The 25,763-nt window shown below is 40.3% G+C and overlaps 1 protein-coding gene across 4 annotated transcripts in view; it reads right to left on the minus strand.

Annotated features, from left to right (window-relative positions):
* The window catches only part of tsnare1 (T-SNARE Domain Containing 1), a 650,834-nt gene that overhangs the window by 261,874 nt on the left and 363,197 nt on the right, over window positions 1–25,763 (minus strand). For all 4 annotated transcript variants that reach the window (XM_052023541.1, XM_052023540.1, XM_052023538.1 and 1 more), the window contains exon 5: window positions 1,893–1,983. In XM_052023541.1, coding sequence (XP_051879501.1) covers window positions 1,893–1,983 — 91 coding nt within the window. The remainder of the gene's footprint in view (window positions 1–1,892; window positions 1,984–25,763) is intronic.

Consider the following 25,763-nt stretch of genomic DNA (forward strand, 5'->3'; position numbering starts at 1 on the left):
AAGCTGAAATAAGCAGGTTATTGGCAATGATAACAATGTTGAGAACACTTCCCATCCCTTAGCTGATGACTGAGGGCAGAATGATGAAGAAGTAATTAGGTGGAATGCACTTGTCCTGCTTCTATGAATTTGATATAAGTGTGTAATTTTTCATATTGCTTGGTGCATGCCAGTATTGCAGCTATACTGGAACATCTCATCCGAAGGGGAGGCTAACCTGGGGTATAAGTGGCTGTGATATTAGTGTTGTCTCTTTATAATCAACTTGGTAGATGTCACCACATTTGCCAGGTTCCATTTTTATCGATCAACTCATAGCCAGGAAATCACCAGCTGTGATCTCCCTTCCTCAGTCAAATCATTACCTGAGATATTCCCTCAGAATATTCTTCATTCTAATTCTCATCTCTGTGCTCCCACTTGGCAATATCATCGGAAAACAAGAATGCTGATGCCATCAAGCTTTACTTCACTATCACTTCTGTGGAGGATATGCCTTTCATACATAGCATCCTGAGGGACTTACTTGATAGGAACACTTATCCATGGCAACTACCAGAATCGGGGCGATTAAGACATCCAGACAAATTTTCCGTGCCCTGATTTTGCATGGTGTTACAAACACAAAGCAAAGATTGAAACGACAGAGAATTGAATGTATTCAGTGCAATAACCAGCCAAGAAACATCTGTGTACATACAGACAAGAACAAGATAGCTGTAAAGTCTCATTAGAAAAACTCAGTTCACCTAAGGAAGATTCAGACAAACATAGGGCACCAAGCAAATAGTGGACAGGTTCATTGGGTGGGGGGTGGCAGTGGGGACACAGGCTATGTGTCAAATTGTGGAGTGTCCTGTATTATCCCTCAAGTGAAATACATACAACCACACACAGAGACTCACAGGGAGGGTTCATCATTGAATTGCCAGATGAAATGCTATGGAACTGGAAGATCCTGACCTGAAAGAAGACAGGGTGGTGGCAGCCATAGTAGTGAGAGAGTAACCGGTAACTCATTGTTTGGATCAAGATAGCAAGCACTACAATGTTCCAGTTTAAGTAGGCTGAGGCACGATAAATAGAAAATAATGTATTTAAGACTGATACTCAGGCAATCACCATTGAACAAGCAATGACAGCAGGATTTTTATCAATGTGGGTATGCGTATATTATGGGGAGGACTGGTGGGTGATAAGTGCCTTGGCAAACTGCAGAATCCACCATTTATAGCACTTTTCACTTGCTCTACATTTCCTGAACCTTTGTGATATTGGTTCTGATGTGACATATTAGTGCAGCCTCACTTTGGCAAGAGGTGCAAGCAGCCTCAGGCCTATGCAATGGTCAGATTTCATTTTTCTTAAACTGGATTCCATTATTCTCAAATCTATTTCACAGACTGTGTTCAGCAACTACTTATACTGAAAGGGAGGGACCACCTTATATTGGCCAAATGTCAGCTTTCCCTCTTATGGTGATAGTCTTGTCAATATAAGGCCACGGTTCTCTGCACCTTTCCATGACTGGGATACAACAGTTCAATCAGAAGCACAACAGATGTGGTAGCTTAGGCAGAATTGTCTATTAAAACAAAAAGAACTATTGCTCAAAATCTCTGGCGCGTCAGTTTCAAAAAAAGTGGGATTTACATATTAAATGGGATTTCATTATTGATGGATTAATAAAACTTGCATTTAAAATCGATTAATAATTCAGGATGCAAAAGTGCAATGACTACATTAGTTAAAAATGGATAACAGCCAAGGCAAGAAGTAATTATATTTCATATGCAAATCTTGCCAGTTTTAATTTTCTAGCAATTACATTTTGGTTTCAGGATTCATTTGCATAATATCTGAAGTTATTGTTACATTTCAGCTGCACTTACCCTAGATGATCCACGTACTATTTCCGAGAGCTGCTTGATATACTTTGTAGAGGAACTGATGGTTTTATTCGTCTCCTGCTGAGTTGTGTGCCTTTGGCAAAACAGAAAGGAGGAGGAAACAATAAATAAAATAAAGACTATGTTTGAAATAAAACAGCTGAAATAACTGTGGAAAGAGCGATTAGGATGTAATCATCAAGGAGATTTAAGTGGAAATACTTTTATGTTATTGGAAAATTTCAATGTGTTCTCACTAAATTATGACGTAAAGATGATATTTAAGCCATTTCAATGTTTTAGCTGTGATAATTCAAGTCAAACTATTTGAAGGATTCTAGCTTTATGCTTTTCCATGCTGGAAAACAGTGCAGAAATTTTTGTGCTAAATCAGTAAAATACTTCTGAAAAATAGAAATAATATTATTTTCCTCAATAAAACCTTAACTGTCTGCCTTCTTAGTTTCTCTCTCTCAGTGGACGTCAGATTTGTTCCTCTGGAACAGGATGCACAGCTGCCTAAGTCACTTGGGCAATGTTAAGTTGTATGGAACCTAATTCCTTTCCACAAAAGCTGCCCAGTGATCTGAAGTACAAAGCTAACCCTTGGAGACACAAGAGACTGCAGATGCTGTAATTTGGAGCAAAAAACAAACTGCTGGAGGAACTCAGTAGGTCAGGCAGCATCTATGGAGTGAAAGCGATAATAGATGTTTCGGGTCAAGACCCTGCATCAGGATTCTTGGTTCCTTTTCTCTGCCCTTGAATATTCTTTCCTTCAACTTCTACCCTTCCTGTGGAGAAACACATGAATATTTTTTCTACCAAGATATGATTAGTCCATTCTGCATTTCCTATGCGCAGACAGAAATATTACCTCACCTCAATCAACAAGGGAACTCCTTGCTGGTTTGAAGGATGTTTTCCTATCCAAATCTGAATGAGTTACAACAACAAGTCACGGTCCTGAGATTCCCCCACAAACGACACATCTTCCCCAATGATCTTGTACATCTTTCTGGTTTTGTCTCAAGTGGGAACCATATAGTTTGTAGCTCACAGGCTTTTTCATCCATGCTGATATGAGAGACCCCATATCTCTTGATTTTCTGTGACATTATCATCTCTTTCCTCAGTCTATCTGTTGAAATCCTGAGCAACACACACAAAATGCTGGAGGAAATTAGCAGGTCAGGCAGCATCTATGGAGGGAAATGAACAGTCAATGTTTCGGGTCGAGACCCTTCAACAGGACTGGAAAGGGTCTCGACCCGAAACGTCGACTGTTCATTTCCCTCCATAGATGCTGCCTGACCTGCTGAGTTCCTCCAGCATTTTGTGTGCGTTGCTCCAGATTCCAGCATCTGCAGAATCTCTTGTGTCTCTGTTAAAATCCTGATTCCTGTTTCTAATTTTTCCAGGCATGACAATTACAGTAAAATCAGAAAATGCTGTAAATACTCAGGTCACTCTGCATCTGCGGGAAGTCACGTTTCAGGTTGCAGACCATTCAATAGAACTGGGAAGGAGACAAGAGAAGCTTCAGCATCTGGGAGGGTGCGGAGGAGAATGCAGACAAAAGAACATTGACATTAGAATGTAGGAGTTGAGAGGTGCAGACCAGGAAATTGTGCCCAGCAGGTCAGGCCAGGCATGTCCTCCACACCCAGAGGGAAAGAGAAAAAAATACAGAAAAAGAAACAAGCTGAGCCAGCAACACAAATGGATGATGAAACAGACAGAGAAATCAAGTAACCTGAAGTATGTTCTCACTCTCTAACTGTTTCCATTCACTCACTGACCAGATAACCTTGTTTACATCTTATCCCCATGGTCACCCCGGTTTTCCCCTGTCAGAGTCATCCCTCTCCCCCACCCTCACTGCAGCTCAACAAGCTTCTTTTGTCTTCTTCCCAGATCTGCCAAAGCATCTTCAACCTATAATGTTAGCTCTGTTTCTCTTCCCATAGATGCAGACTGACCTGTTGAGTATTTCCAGCATTTTATTTTACATTTCCAGCACTTGCGTTATTTTTTTGATTTCCATTGACAATTACAGAAATAGAAATACGAATAAATCAGGAATACTTAGCAGATCAGGCAGCATCTGTGGACGGAGAAACAGAGATAACAATTCAAGTCAGTGAAATTCTGAGGACTTCCAATGCTCTCTGTTGTACTTTAGAGTTTCAGCATCTGTGATTTTCATCTTATTACATCAACAATTTCAAAGTTTTCCTGGATGTATTCTCCATCCTCTGCAATACTTCAGCTGATCCAAAAAATCTGTTTGGTATTGTTTCTCACTGTTCCTACTTCCAAAAGGCTGCAGGTATTGGGTCAGTTAGATCAATAGATTTCAACTTAGTTAAGAGTACGAAATGGAACAAAGGTAACTAATGAGGTACATATCAGCAATGATGTCCCAGAAAAAAAATAGCAGACTTAAGGGGCTGAAAGGCCTAGTCTTTCCATTTAGCAAGAACACTGGACATAAGACCATAAGACATAGGAGCAGAATTAGGCTATTCAGCCCATCAAGTCTGCTCTGCCATTCAATCATGGCTGATTTGTTTTTCCCTCTCAACCCCTTCCTTCCTTCTCCCCGTAATGTTTAATGCCCTTACTAATCAAGAACCTATCAACCTCTGCTTTAAATATATCCAATGACTTGGCCTCCACAGCCGTCTGTGGCGATGAATTCCACAGATTCACCACCCTCTGGCTAAAGAAATTCTTCCTCATTTCTGTTCTAAAGGGACGTACTTCTATTCTGAGGCTGTGCCCTCTGGTCCTAGGCTCTCCCACTACTGGAAACAGTCTCTCCACATTCACTCTATCCAGGCTTTCAATATTCGGTAAGTTTCGATGAGATCCTCCCTCATCCTAAACTCCAGCGAGTACAGGCCCAGAGCCATCAACTGCTCCTCGTGCATTAACCCTATCATCCCCAGGATCATTCATGTAAACCTCTTCTGGACCCTCTCCAACGCTAGCACATCCTTCCTTAGATATGGGGCCCAAAATTGCTCACAATACTCCAAATGTCTGACCATTGCCTTATAAAGCCTCAGCATTGCATCCTTGCTCTTATATTCTATGAACTGAATGCTAACATTGCATTTGCCTTCCTTACTACCGACTCAACCTGCAAGTTAACCTTTATGGAATCCTGCACTAGGACTCCGAAGTCCCTTTGCTCCTCTGATTTCTGAATTTTCTCCCCGTTTAGAAAATAGTCTACACCTTTATTCCTTCTACCAAAGTGCATGACCATGCACTTCCCTACGCCATATTCCATCTGCCACTTCTTTACCTATTCTCCCAACCTGTCCAAGCCCTTCTGCAGACTCCCTGCCCTCTAAACACTACCTGCCCCTCCACTTATCTTTTTATCATCTGCAAATTTGGCCACAAAGCCATCAATTCCACATCAACTGGATAGAGGGGCTTAAGGTACGAATAGCCAGGAAGGGGCTAGAGGAAAGCGCACAAAAGGGATGAGGGGAGGTGCTGGTTAGCAAGAATCAAACCTCACACCTGTCCACAAATAATAATTAAGCTGGCTGAAAACACATTTGTTTGCATGTACATGTACAGTACATGAATATATAAAATGCCCCTCCATAAACAGTCAAATTTAAATTCCCATGCTTGCTCCTTATGGGGAATCTAAAACAATAGGAAGGATGGATGAATCCTACGTTACAAAACTAATTTACTTTAGTGAAACAGATCTCTTTGTCCAATAGTATTGGGAATCTGGAGAATGATGGTTGCATGCCAGCAGAACTTTTCCTCTGAATCTGAAATAACAGTCATTTCTTGATTTTTTTTTAGCTATCTACACTTCACCAATGGGGTTGGAGCCAGACACTTGCAAGCAATGTTCGTCAGTGGTATTATGACTTAAAAACGTTATGCTTCTTTGCCTCACTGCTTAAACAGCGGCTTTAACGAGACAAGGCAGGTTAAGTACACCTCCAATTTAGCAGCTGAATATCACCATTATGCCACAAAACGCCTTTGAATAATGGGAGTCAAGCAGTTCTTATTCATGTAACATTCAATTCCTTTCATAACCAGATATTTATCCAGTTACATTCTGAAAAATTTAATCAGTGCTGCTTTAGCTGCAATAGGTGAAAGGGCCATATGTGCATTATACAAAGAAGTACAAAATATGTTGCTTCTAATCTCTAGTGTTGCTCGAGGCTAACCAATTTCGTGTTCATGTCCTCCCCTTCTGCAGTTACAGTTCAACTTTAAATGACCTTCTTACATCTACATTATCCATGCCTCTGAGCAACTTGAAGATTGAGATCACGTCCCTCTCAATCTTACTTTCTCCAATGAAAACATATTCAATTCAGACAGTCTATCTTCACAATTTAGTGTTTCAAGTCCGGAAGTAATCTTTCTCACTTCGTCTCTGATTTTTTGCCAATGCTTCCAAGTAATTCTGAAGGCAAGATGTTCACAATTAAACACAGTACTTCATATCTGGTCATACCAACTGAGTCATATATTTAAAAACCTTGTAACGAAGCACTCATTCTAATACTTGATTAATTTGGCACAAAGGTGTGCTATATCAGCTGGATATTTTCATGGACTATCAAAAGGCATTGTTGAATTGTTTTCCTTTATCCTATTTTGGCAATAGATGTCCACTTTATATTCTGCATAATAAATTGAAACTCTAATTTCTTTGATTTCCATCTACCTATTACTCATGCTGGGTAGAATTCGACTTTGGTCATTCGTGCTAAATGATTTCATGAGTTTTGGTGGCCATCACTCCCTCCTCTTTATACTTGATTCAACAGTCATTGCAAATTGAAGGCAATAGCATCATATGTTCAGTCACTTAACCTTCCAACTTACATTGAAGCACTAGCAAAGATCCTGAGAAGGAGAGAGAAAGGTTGAAGCGTGACACAGTGGTGCTACAGGTTGTGTTGCCGCCTCACAGTTCTAGAAAACTGGGTTCAATTCCGACTCAGGTGTTGTATGTGTGGAGTTTGCACACTCTCCTTGTGATTGCATGGGTTTGCCTTACATGTTTCCTGTTTCCTCACATATCCCAGAGACGTGCTGGTCAGTAGGTTAATTGGTCACTGTAAATTACCTCTCATGTTGGTGGCTGGTGGGAGAATTAGGAATCAGTGGGGTTATAAATGGGCATGTGTGAGAGAATAGGGAAAATAAGTGGCTGGGGGGGGGGGGGGGGGGGGGGTTGAGATTGATGGGGCTGCCCTGTGAGCTTGCATGGACTCAATGACCAAAAGGCCTCATTCTATGTCGTAAGGAAAATATGGAAAGATGGAAGCACTAAATTGTGAGGAGAGGTTGCATGATGCAAACCTGTCTTGAGAGAAAGTAAGATTGAGAGGGATGTCTAAACTGTTGAAAAACATGGACAGATTTTACACTTTCTCCCCACAAATAGTCCCAAATCATATCAACATTGGGAAGACCAGGATGGGGCTGTGGTGTGAGCAGGTTTTGTGTCATATTCACATTTGGAAATTGTGTCCTATACATCCCAATCCAGGTTATACATATGACCATTTATAACTTCCAATTGGTATTGGTATTGGTTTATTGTTGTCACTTGTACCGAGGTACAGTGGAAAAACTTGTCTTTTGCACACCCAATCCACCACTTATATTGTGGTCCCCAACAGAGGACCTAAAAATGGATTGGGTGACTGGTTACAGAGTGCCTACTTTCTGGAGGCAAGGGTACACTTACGATGCACTTGGTTGATTTTCTATGTTAGATGCAGCTGAATTTTCACAGGTCATGACTGAATGTTTGAGCTTTACTTGAATTTACTGCAATTCCATCAAAGAACGGGTGCCTTGATGGCCATAGTTAAAGTTTCAGGTCAAAGACCCTTGCTTAGAACTGGAAAGGAGAAAAAAAAAGCTCATTAAGTTGTAGGGAGGGTGGAAAAAAGGGTGTCTCTGGTAGGACAAAACTGGGGTGACTGTGGGGATAAGCTATAAACAAGGTTATCTGGTCAATGAGTGAATGGGAGCATTCTGTTCCATTCACATCTGTTTCACTGACTCTGTTGCATCTGTCCTACAATGTCACCTCACACACCAGCGCTTCCAATGTGTCTTCCCTTTCTCTCCACTTTGGTTTCTCCTCAGCCATGGTTGACAGGATTCTCGCACTCCTATCTCCTCTCACCCAGAAGATGAGGGTCTATCTTGTCCTTCCACCCTACCACTCAGCATTCAAACAATCATCTATCATATTTTCTGCCACTTTTCTCATAATGTCACCATTTGACTCATCCCTCCCTACCACCTCTTTCAGCATTCCAACAGGACCATTCCCTTCCCAGCTCCCTGGTGCAGAATTCAGTTTTTATTTCAGATTTCCAGCACCTGGAGTATTTTGCTTCTGTATATCACCTCTTTCTTTTCAGCGACAGAGTACAGGAAGAGTGAGCAAGGCGATCTTACAGATTAGTAGTGCTCCTTATCGTGCCTGCATCAACATTGTATTGAAGCTTGATATAAGAACTGAGGTGTATATTTATTGTAATAGATACCAGTCCATAAATTAGAAAATTATAATAGTCAATGCTGATCTCTCTCTTTCACATGCAGCAATGCATTCAGCATGATATCTTTCAGTCACCACACAAGATGTTTTGTTGATGAGGGATAATCTCTCACTACCTGGTCCTCACAGCCAGCTGAAGTGTTTACAACAAAAGAATTGCCCATTTCCTTTCCTCCTTCTTGTGTACTCCCTCGGGGTCGAGAATGGCTTGCTTCCACTCCAATTCTGTTGGTTCTGAGATGGCCAAAGAATCCAATGTGGAACTGTGTATTTAGCCACAGAGGGGGTGCAGGTAGTGGGTGGAAATGTTGTGACCCTTTGAGCAAGGTCTCCAGGCGACCCCATCATAGAGACTTCAGGTGCTCAGTGTCTTTGGAAATGGCAACCCCTTATTCTGAAACTGAATTTCAATAAATCTGTTGATTTTCAGGGAAAGAAAAATAATGACATGGAAAAGTGTTGATTTTTTAATCCTTTTTGCGTTACAGAACTGACTCTTGTATCTGTTTCGGCCTATGCATGACTCAAGCCGACACTATGTAGTCGATTCTTAATGTTCCCTGAATGTCCTTAACAAACCACTTCTATAATCAATTGCTACTTCAGGGTAACTAGCCAGAGGTTAGAAATACTGTCTTGGCCAAATATATCTCCATTCTGAGAACAAATTACAAATCACCGGGGACCCAAGCCTTCTAATCTGCATTACACAGTTACTTTAGCGAGCACATCTTTATATTTTATGTCCTTTACTCTTGGCCATTCCTGAAGAAAGTACTGAAATAATTAAATTATCTTGGCATGGGTCAGTTCCTCGTGCAACATTTCTTTTATTACTGACAGCATTACAAACTGGGAGATCACCACAACTTTAGGCCGCAAATCATGTTGAATATGACATTGCCATTTCTGAAGTTGCCTTTTCTAACAAAAGTACCCAGGGCAGAATTGTAGAGACATAGGAACAGGGTCTGGAGCCCACCATGTCCATCAAACACTCATCTACACTAATCCCATTTACCAGCAATTGGTCTGTCATCTTCTGTGCTTTTGTTATTCAATTATTCGTCAAGATACTTCTTAAATATTGTGAGAGTAGATACCTCCAGCACCCACTCAGGCATTAAATTCCAAATTCCAACCACACTCTGGGTAAAAAAAAAATCTGCGTTACATCACCTCTAAACCTCTTATTCCTCACCTTAGTCCTATGCCCTGTGGCTATAGATACCTCTGCTGTGGAGATAAGTGTTAACCTTATCTGTGCCCCTCACAATTTTGTACAAGTCTATCAGGTCCCCCCTCAGCCTTTTCTATTCCAGCGAAAAGGAATCCAGCCTATGTATTCGCTCCTCATAACTAGAGCACACCATTCAGCCAATACCCTGATGAACCTGTGACAACCAAAGTGCACACAATATTCCAGATGGGCTGTCACCAATGTTTCATATCTGAACAAAACTTGCTGAAAACAAGTCATTTTGTCATCATAAGGTCAGAGAGCATTATAGTTCATAATATGCCTGCTGTTTATTAAGTAGCTGAGGTTACAAAAAAAACAGATCTCTTTGACCGTTATCTGTCAATGTTCTTTCCTTGTTCTTTTTCAGAAGTGCTGACTCAATGGTACGCTAAGATTCAATGGGCTCTGGTCCAAAGTGATGATGTTAGAACCTAGATACTTACAGAGGTGAATCCTAGTGATCTTATGGAGGTGTATAAAATCATGAAGGGCATGAATAGGGTGAATGCACTCAGCCTTTTTCCCAGGGTTGAGGAATCAAGAACTGGAGGGCATAGGTTTAAGGTGAGAGGGGAAAGATTAATTCAGAATTTGAGGGCAACTTTTTTTACACAATGGGTGATATGTGTATGGAATGAGCTGCCAGAGGAAGTGGTTGTGGCAGGTACAATAACAACTTTTAAAAAACAGTTGGACAGATATATGGATAGGAAAGGTTTAGAAGGATATGAGCCAAATGTGAGCAAATGGGACCAGCCTGGATGGACATATTAGTCGCGTGGACCAGTTGGGCCAAAGGGCACGTTTCCGTGCTATGTGACTCTATGACACTGACCACTGGTGGACGATTCAACTGCAGAAGTGGATCTCAGCAATACTCACACAAACAGAATTTGGGATGCACATCTAAAATAGCCGATGTGCATCCCAAATTCGGTTACATGGGGCACTGAGCCAATTGCACCATGCCAGCTAACATGAGCTAATTCATTTCAAACTAGGATTCAAACCCAAGACACACCTGGTCCATGTGTATCATTGAATCAACTAGCTGAGCAATTATTGAAAATGTTACCTCAAATCAAGTCTCTGTTATCTGTTCATCTTAAATATAAACAGATTCATTATTGAATAGTACAGAGATGCAAACAACAGGGCTAACCATCTTGAGACATTATGGTGATGGAGTAAAATTGACAGGGATTTAAACGAAACTAAGCTGTCAAAGATATTAAACAGAACAAGGAAACAACATCTGATGTTTTCAAGCTGAAGTGTAGAACTCTCCAAAGAGAGTTCAGTATAATAACTCCAGTATGTTTTTAACCAGAGATTGGGCTGTCAAGCTCCAGGTATCTTCGAATCTGTCCTTGAAGAACATTTAACTTAAAATCTTTCTCAGATAGCTTTCACAGATTAGGCTGCTGATCCATGGCAGGTACATCACAAGGAAATGAATGGAAGAGAAATGATTCCATGTTCCCACGCAACAGGCAGTGAAGCCAGATTCATTGGGAACATAAGGCCACAGCATTACATGCTATCCTTGGCTCATTGATTGGGGCTTCTCTCTGAAAGCACATCCTTGTAGAGTCAGGAAGAATTGTATTTAACGATTACATAACGCTGGAAACAAGAAAAAACATGCATTTTTGTAGCAACATTCAAACCCTCAGCACACCCCAAGTATTTTAAACTGTTTTGAGGTGTAGCTACTATAGCCATTAGCGTAACACTATTACAGCACCAGCGAACCAGGTTCAATTCTGCCACTGTCTGTAAGGAGTTTGTACGTTCTCCCCGTGTCTGCGTGGGTTTCCTCTGGGTGCTCCGGTTTCCTCCCACATTCCAAAGACGTACAGGTTAGGAGCTGTGGGCACGCTATGTTGGTGCTGGAAGAGCGACGACACTTGCGGGCTGCCCCCAGCACATTCTCAGTGACGCAAAAGGATGTATTTCACGGTGTGTTCGATGTACGTGTGACTAAAATAAATAACTAAAAAATACAAAGCAGCTAATTAGGCAGATTGAAAATAATATTTTTCTCTTAATGATGTTTATTGAGGGATAAATAATCACCAAAATATCAAAGATAACAGCCCAGTATACTTTGAAAAACTGCCATGGACCTTCTATATCTACCTAAAAACATAGATAGGCATCACTTTAATGTCCCCTGTACAATATGAACCTCAGAACTGGGTTGTATTCCCTCAGTTTTATATTGTGTGTGTGCTTAGATTTTTGAGCTCCAGAGTGGAGTTTTCAGCCTTCTAACTCAGAGAGTGATGCAACCTGGGCCATGGATGGCACGAGTGGGAGATATAAAAATAATCTTGCTTAACACACAAAATGCCGAAGGAACTCAGTGAGTTGGGCAGCATCTGTGGAGGGAAATGGAAGGCGACATTTCGGGTTGAGACCCTTCATCAGGACTGGGTGAACCAAAATAATCTTGCCACTGTGTTATCAGGAGACCACGGGGTTTGTGGTAAAAAAAAAAGTAGCATCTGCGGAGGAAACCCAAGTAGATAGGTATGTGGAAGAGGGCGGAACCAGGTGGGAGAGGGCAGCAAGTCTTGGCAACGACGGTAGGAGTGGCTGGAAAAGGTGAACAGAGAGACAACCTGGGTGGAATGGTGGGAATGGGAAAGGAACATGAGAGAGTTGGTAACCTGAAAATAGAAAATTCAATGTTCGTACCATTGGGTTGCAGGTTACCTAAGTGAAGTGCTATTCTTCTACTTTGTGCTTGGCCTCAAAATGGCAGTGGAGAAGGTCAAGAACAGACAGGTCGGTGTGGGAATGGGAAGGGGAATTGAAGTGATTTGCAATGGGAATGATAGTTTGTGAGGACTGGATAGAAATGGTAAGGAGATGGCAACAAGAAAAATGTGGAATGAACAGAATGAGAGAAAGGGGGGGAAAAGGGGGCTTAAGTGGTGGAGATGGAACAATGGATGGCAATGCAGTGGAGGATTCAGAGGAGTGAAAGGCAGTGCGGCTTACAGTGGGAGGTGAACATTAGCAGCAATTATGCATCGAAGGAAGGTGGAAAATAGTGAAAGGGAAATGAATGGATAAGTGAGGGGAGGTGCAAGTCCTCCCCAGGTTATGACAAGGTTCAGTTCCTGAGATTTGTCCATAACCCAAACAGTTTGCAAGGCAGAAATGCAGTGGCCAAGCAATATATCGAAATAAAACCAAGGACAACATGCAGTTACACCAGAGCATTTAATTCAACCATTCAGATATTACTGCAGACCAGGTTTCCACATGACAGAACCCCCACAACAGCTGGCAAGTCCACCTCGCCAGTCTCCTAAACGCCTGTTTTATGTACGGGTTGTGTGTAAGTTGGGCATTCCTAACCAGGGGAGGAACTGTAAAGGGATGGAAAAAAGGAAACAGGGGTTGACGGAAATGGAGGCAAGCAAGAAAGGCATCAGCGGAGGGAAGGGGAAAAGTTAAGAATCATGATTCTGGGATTAACAATGAGAGTGGGGTGGAGAGGACAGGGGGTGGTGGGGGGTGTGGAGAAGAGGTTGGCGTACCATCATGAACTCGAAGGTTTGCAACAGAAGAAATAAAAGATTAAAGCTGAGGAAAAAGCTTCAATTGACGATGGTGAGGGATCAGCAACTTGATGCAGCTGTCCGGAGATACTACAGTACATTCCTTAACTACTTCTACTTAGATTCTAACAATTTGATTCCAGTCAAAATGTTTCCTTTCTCAACGATTAATTTTAGAAACAGAATTCATCACCCAGGCATGATACAACTACAATTAACCTCTGTATTTATGGTTACATCCTTGCAATGAAAATGATAATATGCCAAAAGGTGGGTGGGTTTTCCGGTAAAAGGTGCCACATCCCACCACAGCCTAAGCAGCAGCATTTTGATGCAAGTGAAAAATTAAACTGCTATTTTTTTAAACACAAGAATACCACACAAACACCCAATGCAGTAAACAGAGAAACAAAAAAGGTTCATCAGTTTGAATTTTTGATCATGGTTTACCTTCCCAATACAGTGTTTAGCTAAGATCTAATCTGTTTCTTTAGATGGAGACTGTTAAGCACGTGACGCTATCTGAGAAAGAGGCAACATAGTCAATCTTAACGAGATATTGCATGCAAGAAAAATTAAATTAACCAACAATTTATCTTGCTGATTACACAAAATAATGCTTTGTCTGCAAAACAATAGCTACAACACACAGAAAGTTATTCCGAGGCATTGGTCAAAGAAGCTTAGAAGTTGGAAAGTCAGGAAGAATTAATTCAGGAGCAAGACAGGATTAATATTTCATGGCTGCAGCCAGCTGGATGGTGAGACTTGCTGCATATTGGACTGGAAGGACTGCAGCCAGGAAACAGACAAGGGGAAGGGAGAACAGAGGCAAGATGATGGAGGCTTTGAGCTGGCAGCTGGAAGAGCTTCGATTGGGAGAATGAAAGGGATTTGGTGCGACACCCTCACCAAACACAGCCATTTTGGGGCGATAAAATCACACCCACTGCAGGATGACAACAACACTTTTCTTACCAGATTGAAAAGAACAGAAATCACCATATAAATCCTATATGTGACAGATTCTTTAAAATTTTTTTTTTATTTACAGCGTGGTAACAGGCCCTTCCAGCCCAACGAGTCCGCGCCGCCCATTTTAAACCCAATTTACCTACCCGTACGTCTTTGCAATGTGGGAGGAAACCGGCGCACCCAGAGGAAACCCACGCAGACACAGGAGAACGTACAAACTCCTTACAGACAGTGACAGGAATCGAACCCCAATCGCTGGCACTGTAATAGCGTCACACTAACCGCTACGCTACCGTGCCGCCTCTGCTACGCTAAATCAAATGTGGCTTCTTTGACACATATGTTTTGGTCCTGTCCTCTTTTGGAAAAATATTGGAAAGACATTTTTAACATTATTTCAAATGTATTGAAGGTTGATTTACAACCTCACCCTATCACTGCAATTTTTGGATTACCAAGGATAGAGTCTGGCCATTTATCTGCTTCCGCTAACCGTATGATTGCCTTTGTTACATTAATGACCAAACGATCCATTTTGCTTAAGTGGAAGGATCCAATACCCCCTACTACTTTTCAATGGTTCTCTCAAACTATATCATGTTTAAACTTGGAAAAAATTAGGAGTGGTACTGTCGATCCTTCGCTTAAATTTGAAGATATTTGGAGTCCATTTATTCAATATTTTCACATGATATAGATCTCTTTTCAATAATTTTCCAACTTAGAAGAATGGAGTTGATGACATAATATTGCTCTGTTTCTACTGAGAAATTTTAGTCCAGTCTTTTCTTTTCTTCTTTTCTGTTTGTTTTTTTTTTGAAATTTTTCTGTTTAGTTTAGTTTTATATATTGTTTATAATTTTTCTTATTGATTTGGGGATTTTTATTTCTATTTCTTTTTTTTATTTTTATAATAAATCTTTTTCTTTCCTTTCTTTTATATTATATTCATTTACTAAGAGATTATTGGATCTACAGATTTTTTTATATTTTATCGTTCTTTATGATTATCTGTGCTATGATTGTTCTCCTGATCTCCTTGTATTACATGTACAAACATTGATGTTATATATTAATCTGTATTAATTTGAAAACTAATAAAAAGATTGAAAAAGAAAGGAAGAAAAGAACAGAAGGTACTGCCTTAAGTTGTTGAAATGAAATCTGACATTTATTCAGGTAAACAAATAAATACCTTGATCTATATGTTTTGCCCACATCACTTGTTCTCCTTGATCTGATTCCAGGCATCCCACCAATCAAAATTCCAGCAATTTGTGTAGGATTGCTGTTGAACAGAATGTCAGATCTCTGACAGAGGGAGACAAGTACCAGAGACACCCACAACCCAAAGATTCATATTTCACCTGGTTTCAAAATTTCAGTAACCATTGACTTGAAATGGATTTATTTTGTGATGATCAAACCCCAACATAATGTTGGGTTCATTTTGGAAAAGCTTCCATTATCTTTCCTGTATCCAGCTGTAAACATCTCTAACACCACCAAGATCTTTTGAATATGCAAGTTTGAGAGCAATTTGGATATTTGGGCCGTTCAAATTGCAAGCGGTGAGCCACTCACGACCTCAAGTCTTACTAATATATGACGTTCAGTAAATCAGCTCTATTTGGACTTCATATTTAATAGGGTGCAAGTTACAAAATGCTGCCTATGGACAAGTATGTCAGGATACTTTTATAGTCTAAAATGATAGTTACCACTCAGTGATTTTTTCATTGATTCTAAACCAGACATGAGGATCTGCTTACATATTGAGAGAAATAAATTAATGAACAAATTTTATATGATGCTCATTACGTTCCTTGGTATGCACCAAGATTGCCTTGTGGGGTAGTTCACAAAATCATGAAGCACAGGAATCTTCCATCTAACCAACCATGCCATTTCCAGTTCCTTGAGTACAAATTAGTCCAACTCTTTCCCCATAATGCTGCAGTTTTTATTATTTGGCGAATGTGAAATGAAATTCAATTCTCAAACGACGTCGGGGAGAATTTGAACTCACTTCCTCAGGATTTTTCATCCAGGCCTCTAAATTATTGGTCCTACAAGATCTGACAAAGCCTCCAGTCAAGCTCAGACACTCTTGATCTTGCTGATACTTACAAAAATATAACTTCAAATCTATTAAAGAAATATAATGACCAATGTAAACAATTACATTTGCATTTAGAAAGCATTTCTACATCCATTTCAGGATGTCTTTGGGCTGTTATCTCATACGTTTTTGGCCTGGTAACTTTTGAATTTACTAGGCCAAATCAGTTGAGCATTAATGCAGGACACATCAATTTCCTTTGTAAATTCTTAAAAAATACAACTGTTAAAGTTTGACGGTGTCATTTTTTAAAGGAACTGTGCATGTGAAAACCCAGCTAGGTGGTAGCCCTTGGTCCAGTTCAACAAACTTATCTGAACAGAGGAACTCTCAATCTTTCGAGAGTCCACCCTGTCAAGCCTACAGCTCAGCTGTGCTAAGTCATAAAATGAGACAACAGTTCATGGGCAAGACAACCATTGTGAAGTAATGTTATGTATTTTGTCATAGGCTAAGCAAGCAGAAGTTCACTGTTCCTTGAAAGAGGTCAGTAGATCACTCAAAGAAAAATTACACGCTCAGATGATGTACTCTGTTGTTGGCTTTACTCTTCTCCTTGGGGATTTTGAACAACAAAATACACCCCAAGAGCCTTGCATTTTTTCTGCAGTGATTTTCCAACCAGTCTGGATGAATAAAAGATTGGTGTGCTGTAAACGTGAGGTCACTGTATTGCAGATACTCCCACTGAACATCCAGTCTGACAGTTCAGAAGCAGTGCTACATGGGTTAACGTCAACTACTACAACTTAATTCAGTTTTAGAGAGAGAAGGCACAGGTTGAATAAAGGTCACATTGTGATGAGATCTTATCTGCTTGTAGGATTGCCAGCACTGTCACTGAAGGAAAACAAAGACTCGAGCTTGTATAGTAACTTATCCAATTTCTCTGAAATGCTTCAAAGTGTAAGTAAAGGGTCAAGAGCTATGGAAGAGATGATTGCCAAGGTTGTACAATGATAAATTAAATAGAGATTATGCGACAGCTTGAAACAAGGAAAGCCATTTAGCCCATTATACTCAGTCTTTCCACATTATCTACATTACCTACCTTAATCCATCAAGACATTAACCTGTCTTTTTACGGCAATCAAAATGCTTGGCTCCTTCCACAGCTTCAGGCTTATGGAAGTTAGATCATGAAATATTTGCACAAGCTAAGGAGAAGAATATAAAATTGAAGAAATAGAGACAGAGTACAGGAGAACTGCAGTTGTTCAGCATGCTTTGAAATTGTGCACTTTGCTACCAAATGTAAGATACACTTCAAGTCACTAATGAAGTTCAAAAGGCAGAGGGCAATTTTATATCAATAAATTAAATCAGAAAGTTCATTAAAATGTGAAGATATGGGAATATCACTTCTGTTCATTCCACTATATAATGTAATTATATGCATTTTAATAATAAAACAAGTTTTCGGTTAAAATTTCCTTAGGCAGCATGAAACTTAATTAACAAGCAAGTGTCCGTGGTACATGAAAACTTAACTTTGTTGTCCTATCTTTGCTTCACTGTGACAATTCAGTGGAAAGTTCAAAGGAGATGCTAATGTGTAGATTGTTATCATAGACTGCTTATCCCTAAATCAGCCACAAGCAGCATGTTGTGAATACTGATGTTGCCAAAAGGCTCTGCTATACAACAGCAAGGACCTTTTGGACCGATATCATCAACCTCGAAATCCTTTTATATCCCCTTGAGTGAAGAAGATTGAAGGCTGATCTGATCACGGTTTATTTAAAATGCCAACGTAGAGAGTATTTGCTCTGGTGGGGGAATCAAGAATAAGAAAATATTGCCAAATTCGAGCCAGCCCATTTTGGACACACTTTATGTAAAGCAATGAGCAGAGGAAATCTTGAACTACCCCCTCCCCCCCAATCCCAGTCAGGTATTGTTGCTGGGGCAATTGGAGCTTTCAAGACTGAGCCAAATGCCCCAATCGGTGGGCTGTTGTCAGTGTTTTGGAATGGAGTCACTCACATCCAGCGCTCAAACCGGCTTGCCGCGCACACTGTGAAACTGAGACTGATTTTTGATAGATTGCAATGTTGATAATCAGCAGTGATGTAAAAGATAAGCACAACTTTTTAAATGTTATTTTGATTTAATTTTTGCATTGTGTTTTAATTAACATTGATTTTTTTCTTTAAAATCAATTTTTTAAGGGTTTACTTAAATTTTAGTGCTAAATGCCTCTGAGTGTCAGAGACAATGAAAAACAATGAAAGCCACGACTACTTTACTGGAGCTTTCTGGGCGGCAGCAATAAGGACCCTGCTTGGTAAGTATATCAAAGGATCTGACACAAAGACAATTAAGTCGGGTTAAAGTACTCATCAGCCATCATTGAATTGAAAAGCAGACCAGATTTGAGGGGCTGAGTTGTTCCTAACATTCCTAGACATGATTGGGAAATCAGTTATAAGCATGTTATAAGACTTGCCCTGTACTCAGTCAGGCCTTAAAGTGGAGGTCTTTGGACAACAATAATGATTAATTGCCCCACACAATCGACGGGCTCTGGTGATATTTAAATACCCATCATCATGTTGATATTCCATCTTAAATGTAATTTTACAGAGAATCCAAGCATCAGCAGTGATATATTGTGTCATTTATTAAGTCTGCCTTCAGGAAAAGAATTAACAGTTAATTTATTGAGCCATGCACTCCAAGAAAATTCAAAGCTTTATCTCTGAGGTAGTTGATCTTGCTAAGATTACATCGGGACACTGTAACTGACCTCAGTAGTGAGATTAAAGGGCAAAAGTAATGCAAGTTATGGCTTCAGTTCTCATGCATTGTGATCTTTGCTGCAAAGTTTGTGAATATGCATGGTGAATATGGACTGAATTCAATTCAACTCCAGCGTTTATGTGTTCTGTCCGCAATGGCCATCTCGAGCTCCCAGTTGCATGCCATTTCAACTCCCTTTCCCATTCTACACTGAACTCGGCATTCTCCACTGCAAGGGCAAAGACCAAACACAGACTAGAACACCACCTCATACTCTGCCTGGGTAGTCTACAGCCCAATGGAATGAACACTGAATTTTCCAAATTCAGGTAACCTGCTCCCCATGTCCATCTGTCTTCCTTCCTCTCTCCTTCTGAGCTACCCAGGTTCCAACCACCTCCACCCCCTCAGTCACCCAGTTTTGTTCCCCTCCCCCAACTGGTTCCATCTGCCCATCATCTCTCCTTTATCTGGTTCCACATATCACCTTCCTTACTTATCAGATTCCAGCATTTGTGGCCTCTTGTGTCTCCACTCTTAATCAGACTGACTTCTGGATAGGGAACCTACAGGAAAATTTATACCTGTTGTGGATTCAAAACTCTAGCCATACACAACTCTGCATATTGCTTACATAACCAACCCTTATCAGAATTGAAGACAATGCATCTGTTCTTGACTTGCTTAATACCTCTTCAATCTTTAATGATGAAAGATCAACTCTATTTCTCTCTTCATAGATGCTGCTTGGCTTGTCAAGTACTTCCAGCACTTCAATGTTTTGCTTCTGAGCACACACATGGAGAGAGAGTCCCTTTGGATCGACATTCATTAGGAAACTTCAGAACACTAGCTAAGGTATCAAATTAAATGAACCACATTAAGTTTAAAACACAACTGGAAACTGCTTCAGATTTCGCTTTGCTTGGAGGTATACTAGACTGCCCTGAAATAGAATTTTCCAAACCAAATGATTTCAAAGATTGTGGACTCTCCAAAAAGATGAAAATGTCTCTTAAAAAATATGATAGTTCCTGCCGAAACAAAAGTTATTGGCTCACTAGCAGCAAAGAAATGAATTTTGAAATACCCAAGTACTTACTCAATTTTGGATATTAAGAGTATCATGCGGTATTGGAATTGGTTTACTATTGTCACATGTACTGAGATACAGTGAAAAACTTTGTTTTGAAAACCATCTATGCAGATCATTTCAAAACATAGCTACAAAACATAGAGCAATATCAGAATGCAGAATATAGTGTTATGGTTAGTTACAGAGAAAGTGCAGTGCGGGTAGATAATAAGATGCAAGGGCCATAACGAGGTAGATTGTGAGGTCAAGAGTTCATCTTCAACGTACAAGAGGTCTATTCAAGAGTGTTATAACAGTGGGATAGAAGCTCTCTCTGAGCCTGGTGATGCATGTTTTCAAACTTTCATATGTTCCACCCGATGGAAGGTGGGAGAAGAGAGCTTATGAGGATAGTTTTAGAAGAGTTGTACCAAGAGAATGAACCATTATCTTAGGGAATGGCAGAGTAGGCATGAGGGGCTGAATAGCATATTCCTACTTCTACTTCTAAGCATTTGAGCAGCTCAATTAACTGAATGATCCACAACGACCATTAATTTGTCCCATCAAAGCCAACATTGAAATAGTGGATTAGCTCTATCCATGTAATCTTTCAGAGGCAGAAGAAAATTAAGAATTGTATGGATTATTACGATTTTCATCCTTGGATGCATGTCTCACGGGATGCATTCAGCACAAACCCATACAGTGTGCCCATTATCAAAGGTGACCCGAACAGCCAACCATAGCCTTTTGTCCACATTATGTATCTCTGTAATTCAGCAAAAGCTGACTACTTTCAAGAGGCATTCGCCTTAACTCTAATTACAAAGATCCACAATTATCTCTTTTATTTCAAAGCTTCAAAATCTGGTGGTTTTATTTAATCAAAATGAAAGCCAAACCCAATGTGCATTCAATTGCAAAAACTGATATTCCAAGCAAGGAGAGTGCTGCTAATACAGGGCAGGACCTACAAATCTTCCTGCTCTTTTGCTATTGCAGCTTTCTAGGTTAAGCAGATATTATATGCACGATGAAAAATATGCAAGATAATTACGTAATGAATGGATGTGACTTGATGTACAAAGTCTTTTGAAGGCTAGAATGCCAAAGCTTTTTATGTAAGGTCCTATTTGATTGTGTGCTCTGGTAGAATATGGCGTGCATGGAAATAAAATCAAGGCTAGGCCTGTGGAAGAACAATAAGAATGTTTCTATGCAGAAGCCACGAGTGATGATATAGCTTCCCAAATGGTCCTGACGTCTTTCTTTTCCTGTTTTCTGGGTTGGCAGTGATTAGTGGTCTGATGCCCAATCAGTTGTCACCTGAAGGCGATGTCCAACCCTATTACCCACCTGCTAATCCCAGGCAAGGAAGTAGTTTCTTAAATTGTGCATTGCAAAGTTAATATAATTTGATATTAACTTATAACGCTCAAGGAACATTATAAATTATACTTACTTGGATTTGTAGATAAATTATTATCCAAGGGGCAAATAAATTAATGGACAAAAACAGATTTGCAGTGCAGTTTCCAAGTGCGGAACAATTTCTCAATGTATTGAGGAACATTTGCCTCCCCTGGTGACTCTTAAATACATGAACATGCAACATCATCTGTTATTTCTGGAAGTTGTACCAATTTTTGGCTGGGTATTACGCCAGTGACACTACAATGAAGAACAAGATCAGACTATTCACTCCCTTGTGCCTCTTCCATTGCTCAGTTGCATCATGGCTGATTAATATCTTAACTATCAACATGCTTCAATGCCGTAACCCTTAACTATCAAGCCTATAACTTAATTCAGGGATCACTTCAGCCTGCTTAGTTAACAACATTGATGTTAGGCGAGGCTAGCCATGGGACATTGCTACAATGGCACAGCTAAGTTTGCAAGTATAGGAGGCGCTGCCTCAAAAAGAAAATTTATCATCAAAGATCCCCACCATCTGGGCCATGCCATCTTCTTGTAACAACCATCAGGTAGAAGGTACAGAAGCCTGAAGTTCCACACCACCAGGTTCAAGAAAAGCTACTTCCCTTCAACCATTCGGTTCTTGAACCAATTGGCACAACCCTAATCACTACAGTTTAGCAACACTGTGACCACTTTGATCACTTTGCACTAAAATGGACTTTGTCTTTTTTTGTTCTAATTGTGTTTTCTTGTAAAAATTGTGTATAATTTATGTTTAATTTATGATTTTTTCTTGTGAATGCTACTTATATGATGCTATTTGTCTATGATGCTGCTGCAAGTAAGTTTTTCATTGCACCCATGTATACATGTACTTGTGCATATGACAATAAAGTCGATTTTGACATCGACTTCATAAGGCAGCCCAATTATCGAAACTACCTGATCCTCCCTAATAAAAACACTTTGCAATTCAAACCATAGGCACAACAGCACCTTAACTATAAAAATGTAGCAGTGTTGGTTAGGGTGTGAAGTGAAAGAGTATGTTTGTTTTAAACATCACTACAAGAAGTAAAAGTCGAGTTTATTATCATATGCACAAGTACATATATGCACAGATGTAATGAAAAACTTACTTGCAGCAGCATCACAGGCACATAGCATCATATAAGCAGCATTCACAAGAAAAGCATAAATTAAACATAAATTATATACAATTTTTACAAGAAAGAATACAATTAGAACAAAAAAAAGTCCATTTTAGTGCAAAGTGATCATAGTGTTGCTAAACTGTAGTGATTAGGGTTTTGCCAGCTGGTTCAAGAACCGAATGACTGAAGGGAAGTAGCTGTTCCTGAACCTGGTGGTGTGGGCCTTCAGGCTTCTTTACCTCCTGCCCGATGGTAGCTGCGAAAAGATGGCATGGCCCGGATCGTGGAGATCTTTGATGATAGATGTTGCCTTCTTGAGGCAGTGCCTCCTGTAATTACTACCAATGGTGGGAAGGGATATGCCCGTGATGTACTAGGCAGAGTCCATGGTTCTCTGCAGCTTCTTACGTTCCTGTGCATTCAAAATGCCATACCAGACTATAATGCAACCAGTCAGGATACTTTCAACAGTACGTCTGTAGAAGTTTGTTAGAGGTGTTCGGAAGAAGTATCTCAGATTCACACCATACTTTTCACAATCTCATGACAATGTCGAAAATAAATCAGCCAATTTGCAGACAGCAAAGTCTGATAAGCAATGAAAGAAACAAACAAATCATACATTTTCAGATGCATGTGGAAGGATAAATATTGGCCAGGACAACGAGCAAATTCTCTCCTGAAACCACCACCATTTCCCCCATTACACTCACCCCCACCATTCTTTGAACAGCAGGATCTTTTATGATCATGTAAAAAAGACAGGTGTTTTGGAGAACCTTCATTCGAGGATACAGCGGAGTAGAAGAGAAAGTCTGCTACCTTGGCCCTGCAAGCTTTATTTGCTTTTTGGCATTAAGACATTCCATCAAGTCTTACAACATTTGTGTTTAAACTGCAAAGATGACCTTCAGGTTTTCTGTTTTTTCAGAGTTTCCATTCTACACCCAGTTTGAGCTGTAATGTTAACTCCATTTCACAATTGCTATCTGACCCAATGGGTATTTTTGCCATTTCTTGCTTGCATTTCTGGCCTCTACAACCTTTCATTTATATCTCTGATCTACAACTTCTTCCTTTGCTATTCACTGCTTCAGCAATTCATTCGTTTTTCCTTTGGATTCTCTTTAATGTTTTCTTTCATTGTCTGATTGAAAGGTCACACCTGACAGCTAGCAGCTCCTAATTTTCATTTAAACAGCCAGAGATAATTCAACCATTACTTCTTTCTTTTCACACTCCTCCTTTCTGAGATTACATTAAAATGTTTATTAATCTTTCATTTCTTATTAAGGAAGAAGAATTGAGACCCCAATGGACAATCTATTTTGTCTGCACATAATCTGACTCACCTGTTCAGTGCTTCCTACATTTTCAGATTGTGATTCAAATGTCTAGTTTCTACAGGTTGTATTTAATTCTGCTTTTGCTAGAATTAGTCTCAGGATAATTATTGGTCAGAAGAACACATATCAAAGAGTCAAATTCTTCTCCTTCCTCAGGAACAAGGGTGACTTGTTTTCACTTTAGGAGTTCTAAGGTGGCTAATGAAGCCATTGTGGGAACTGCAGACTCTTCCACAGTTGGGGCAAGAGGTATCTGCCAGGAGGGTATTTTGAGAGGTGGTGTATTGCTTCCTTACACAAGACTTCTGTGTGCACTTGTTGCATGGATTCCGCTGCCATTTTATATCTCTGTCAACAAGTATGTAAGCTGCATCTGGAAGTCAATGGCCGAGATAGTTCTCTACTCCTCAAAAAGCATGTGTTGGGGTCAGGGTGTGGAAGGCAATGCATCTTTTGTTCATGTGACCCCTGCAGCAGTACCCTGTTGCCCTTTAGGCCCAAGGCATCACACAGGGCATCTGCAGCAAGAGATGGGGGAGTTGGAACTTACCAAGAGGTAAGTAAAAGGTGGAACGCTTCCTTCCTCTGGGTGCATCCTTCTGAGCATCCTTCCTCTGGGTTTCAAGGCCATGGACCAAGACAAGCTGGTTCCCTTAAAGTCGACAAAAGTGGACAGCACCTAACTTGTAGTCTGTTCCTGTATGAATGACCCACATCATTCCAGTAAATGATGTCAATACTTGCTTTACGTTACATGCAAGGTCACTGGGCATGTCTGGAAGTGTCCATCTGTAATGCAGCATATATTGAGGACCTAAAACGACTGTCATGATCTTTGCAACTTGCAAATGACCAAAAGTGTTCAACAGGTGGCAAACTAGCACAGCAATTAGTGCTGCTACTCCAGGGACTCGGTCTGATCCTGACCTCAGGTACTGGGTGTGCAGAGTTTGCACGTACTCTCTGCGACTGTACGAGTTTCTCTGGGTGCTCCATTTACCTCCCACATCCCAAAGTTATGCTGGTAGGTTAAATGTCTACTGTAAATTACCCTATGGTGGAAATAAGTGGGAAAAAAATTAAAAGAGGTTAATAGGCATGTATGAAAGAGAGTAAGATGCAGAGGTACAGGGGAAGCAACAATGGGACTGCTAACCATCATGGACCTGATGGGCCAAATGTGTCCTTATGAGTGATACGTACCTATGAAGCATGTGGTATGAGTGATTGCATTTTTTTGATTAAATTCCTTTGTACTGTGAATAAAAATCTTGGCCAACAAATCCAGCAGTCTTGGAAGTACGCACAATTGCTGACCCAGAGTTGGCATTGAATTTAGAACTGACTGATTTGAGGACTTTATATGTGGATAGACAGAACCTGTAGCAATGAAAATGGAGATTGGCCAACACAGTCTGTGCAGGTACTCTGGCTCCACACAAATCTCCACCCTCCTCAAAGTCTAAAATGATCATCATGTTTTCTTACTCATTTCCCATAAGTATCATATTAGGAGAAAGAGCAGGTGGAGACCACATAGTTCCTCCAGCCTGTTCCTCTGTTCAAAAAGTCACAGCTGATCTCTCATTTCAACTCCTCTTTCTCACCCAATCCCTAAATGACATGATTAA

Source organism: Pristis pectinata, chromosome 9 (genome assembly GCF_009764475.1).
Source record: "Pristis pectinata isolate sPriPec2 chromosome 9, sPriPec2.1.pri, whole genome shotgun sequence".
In the NCBI taxonomy this organism is placed as follows: Eukaryota; Metazoa; Chordata; class Chondrichthyes; order Rhinopristiformes; family Pristidae; genus Pristis; species Pristis pectinata.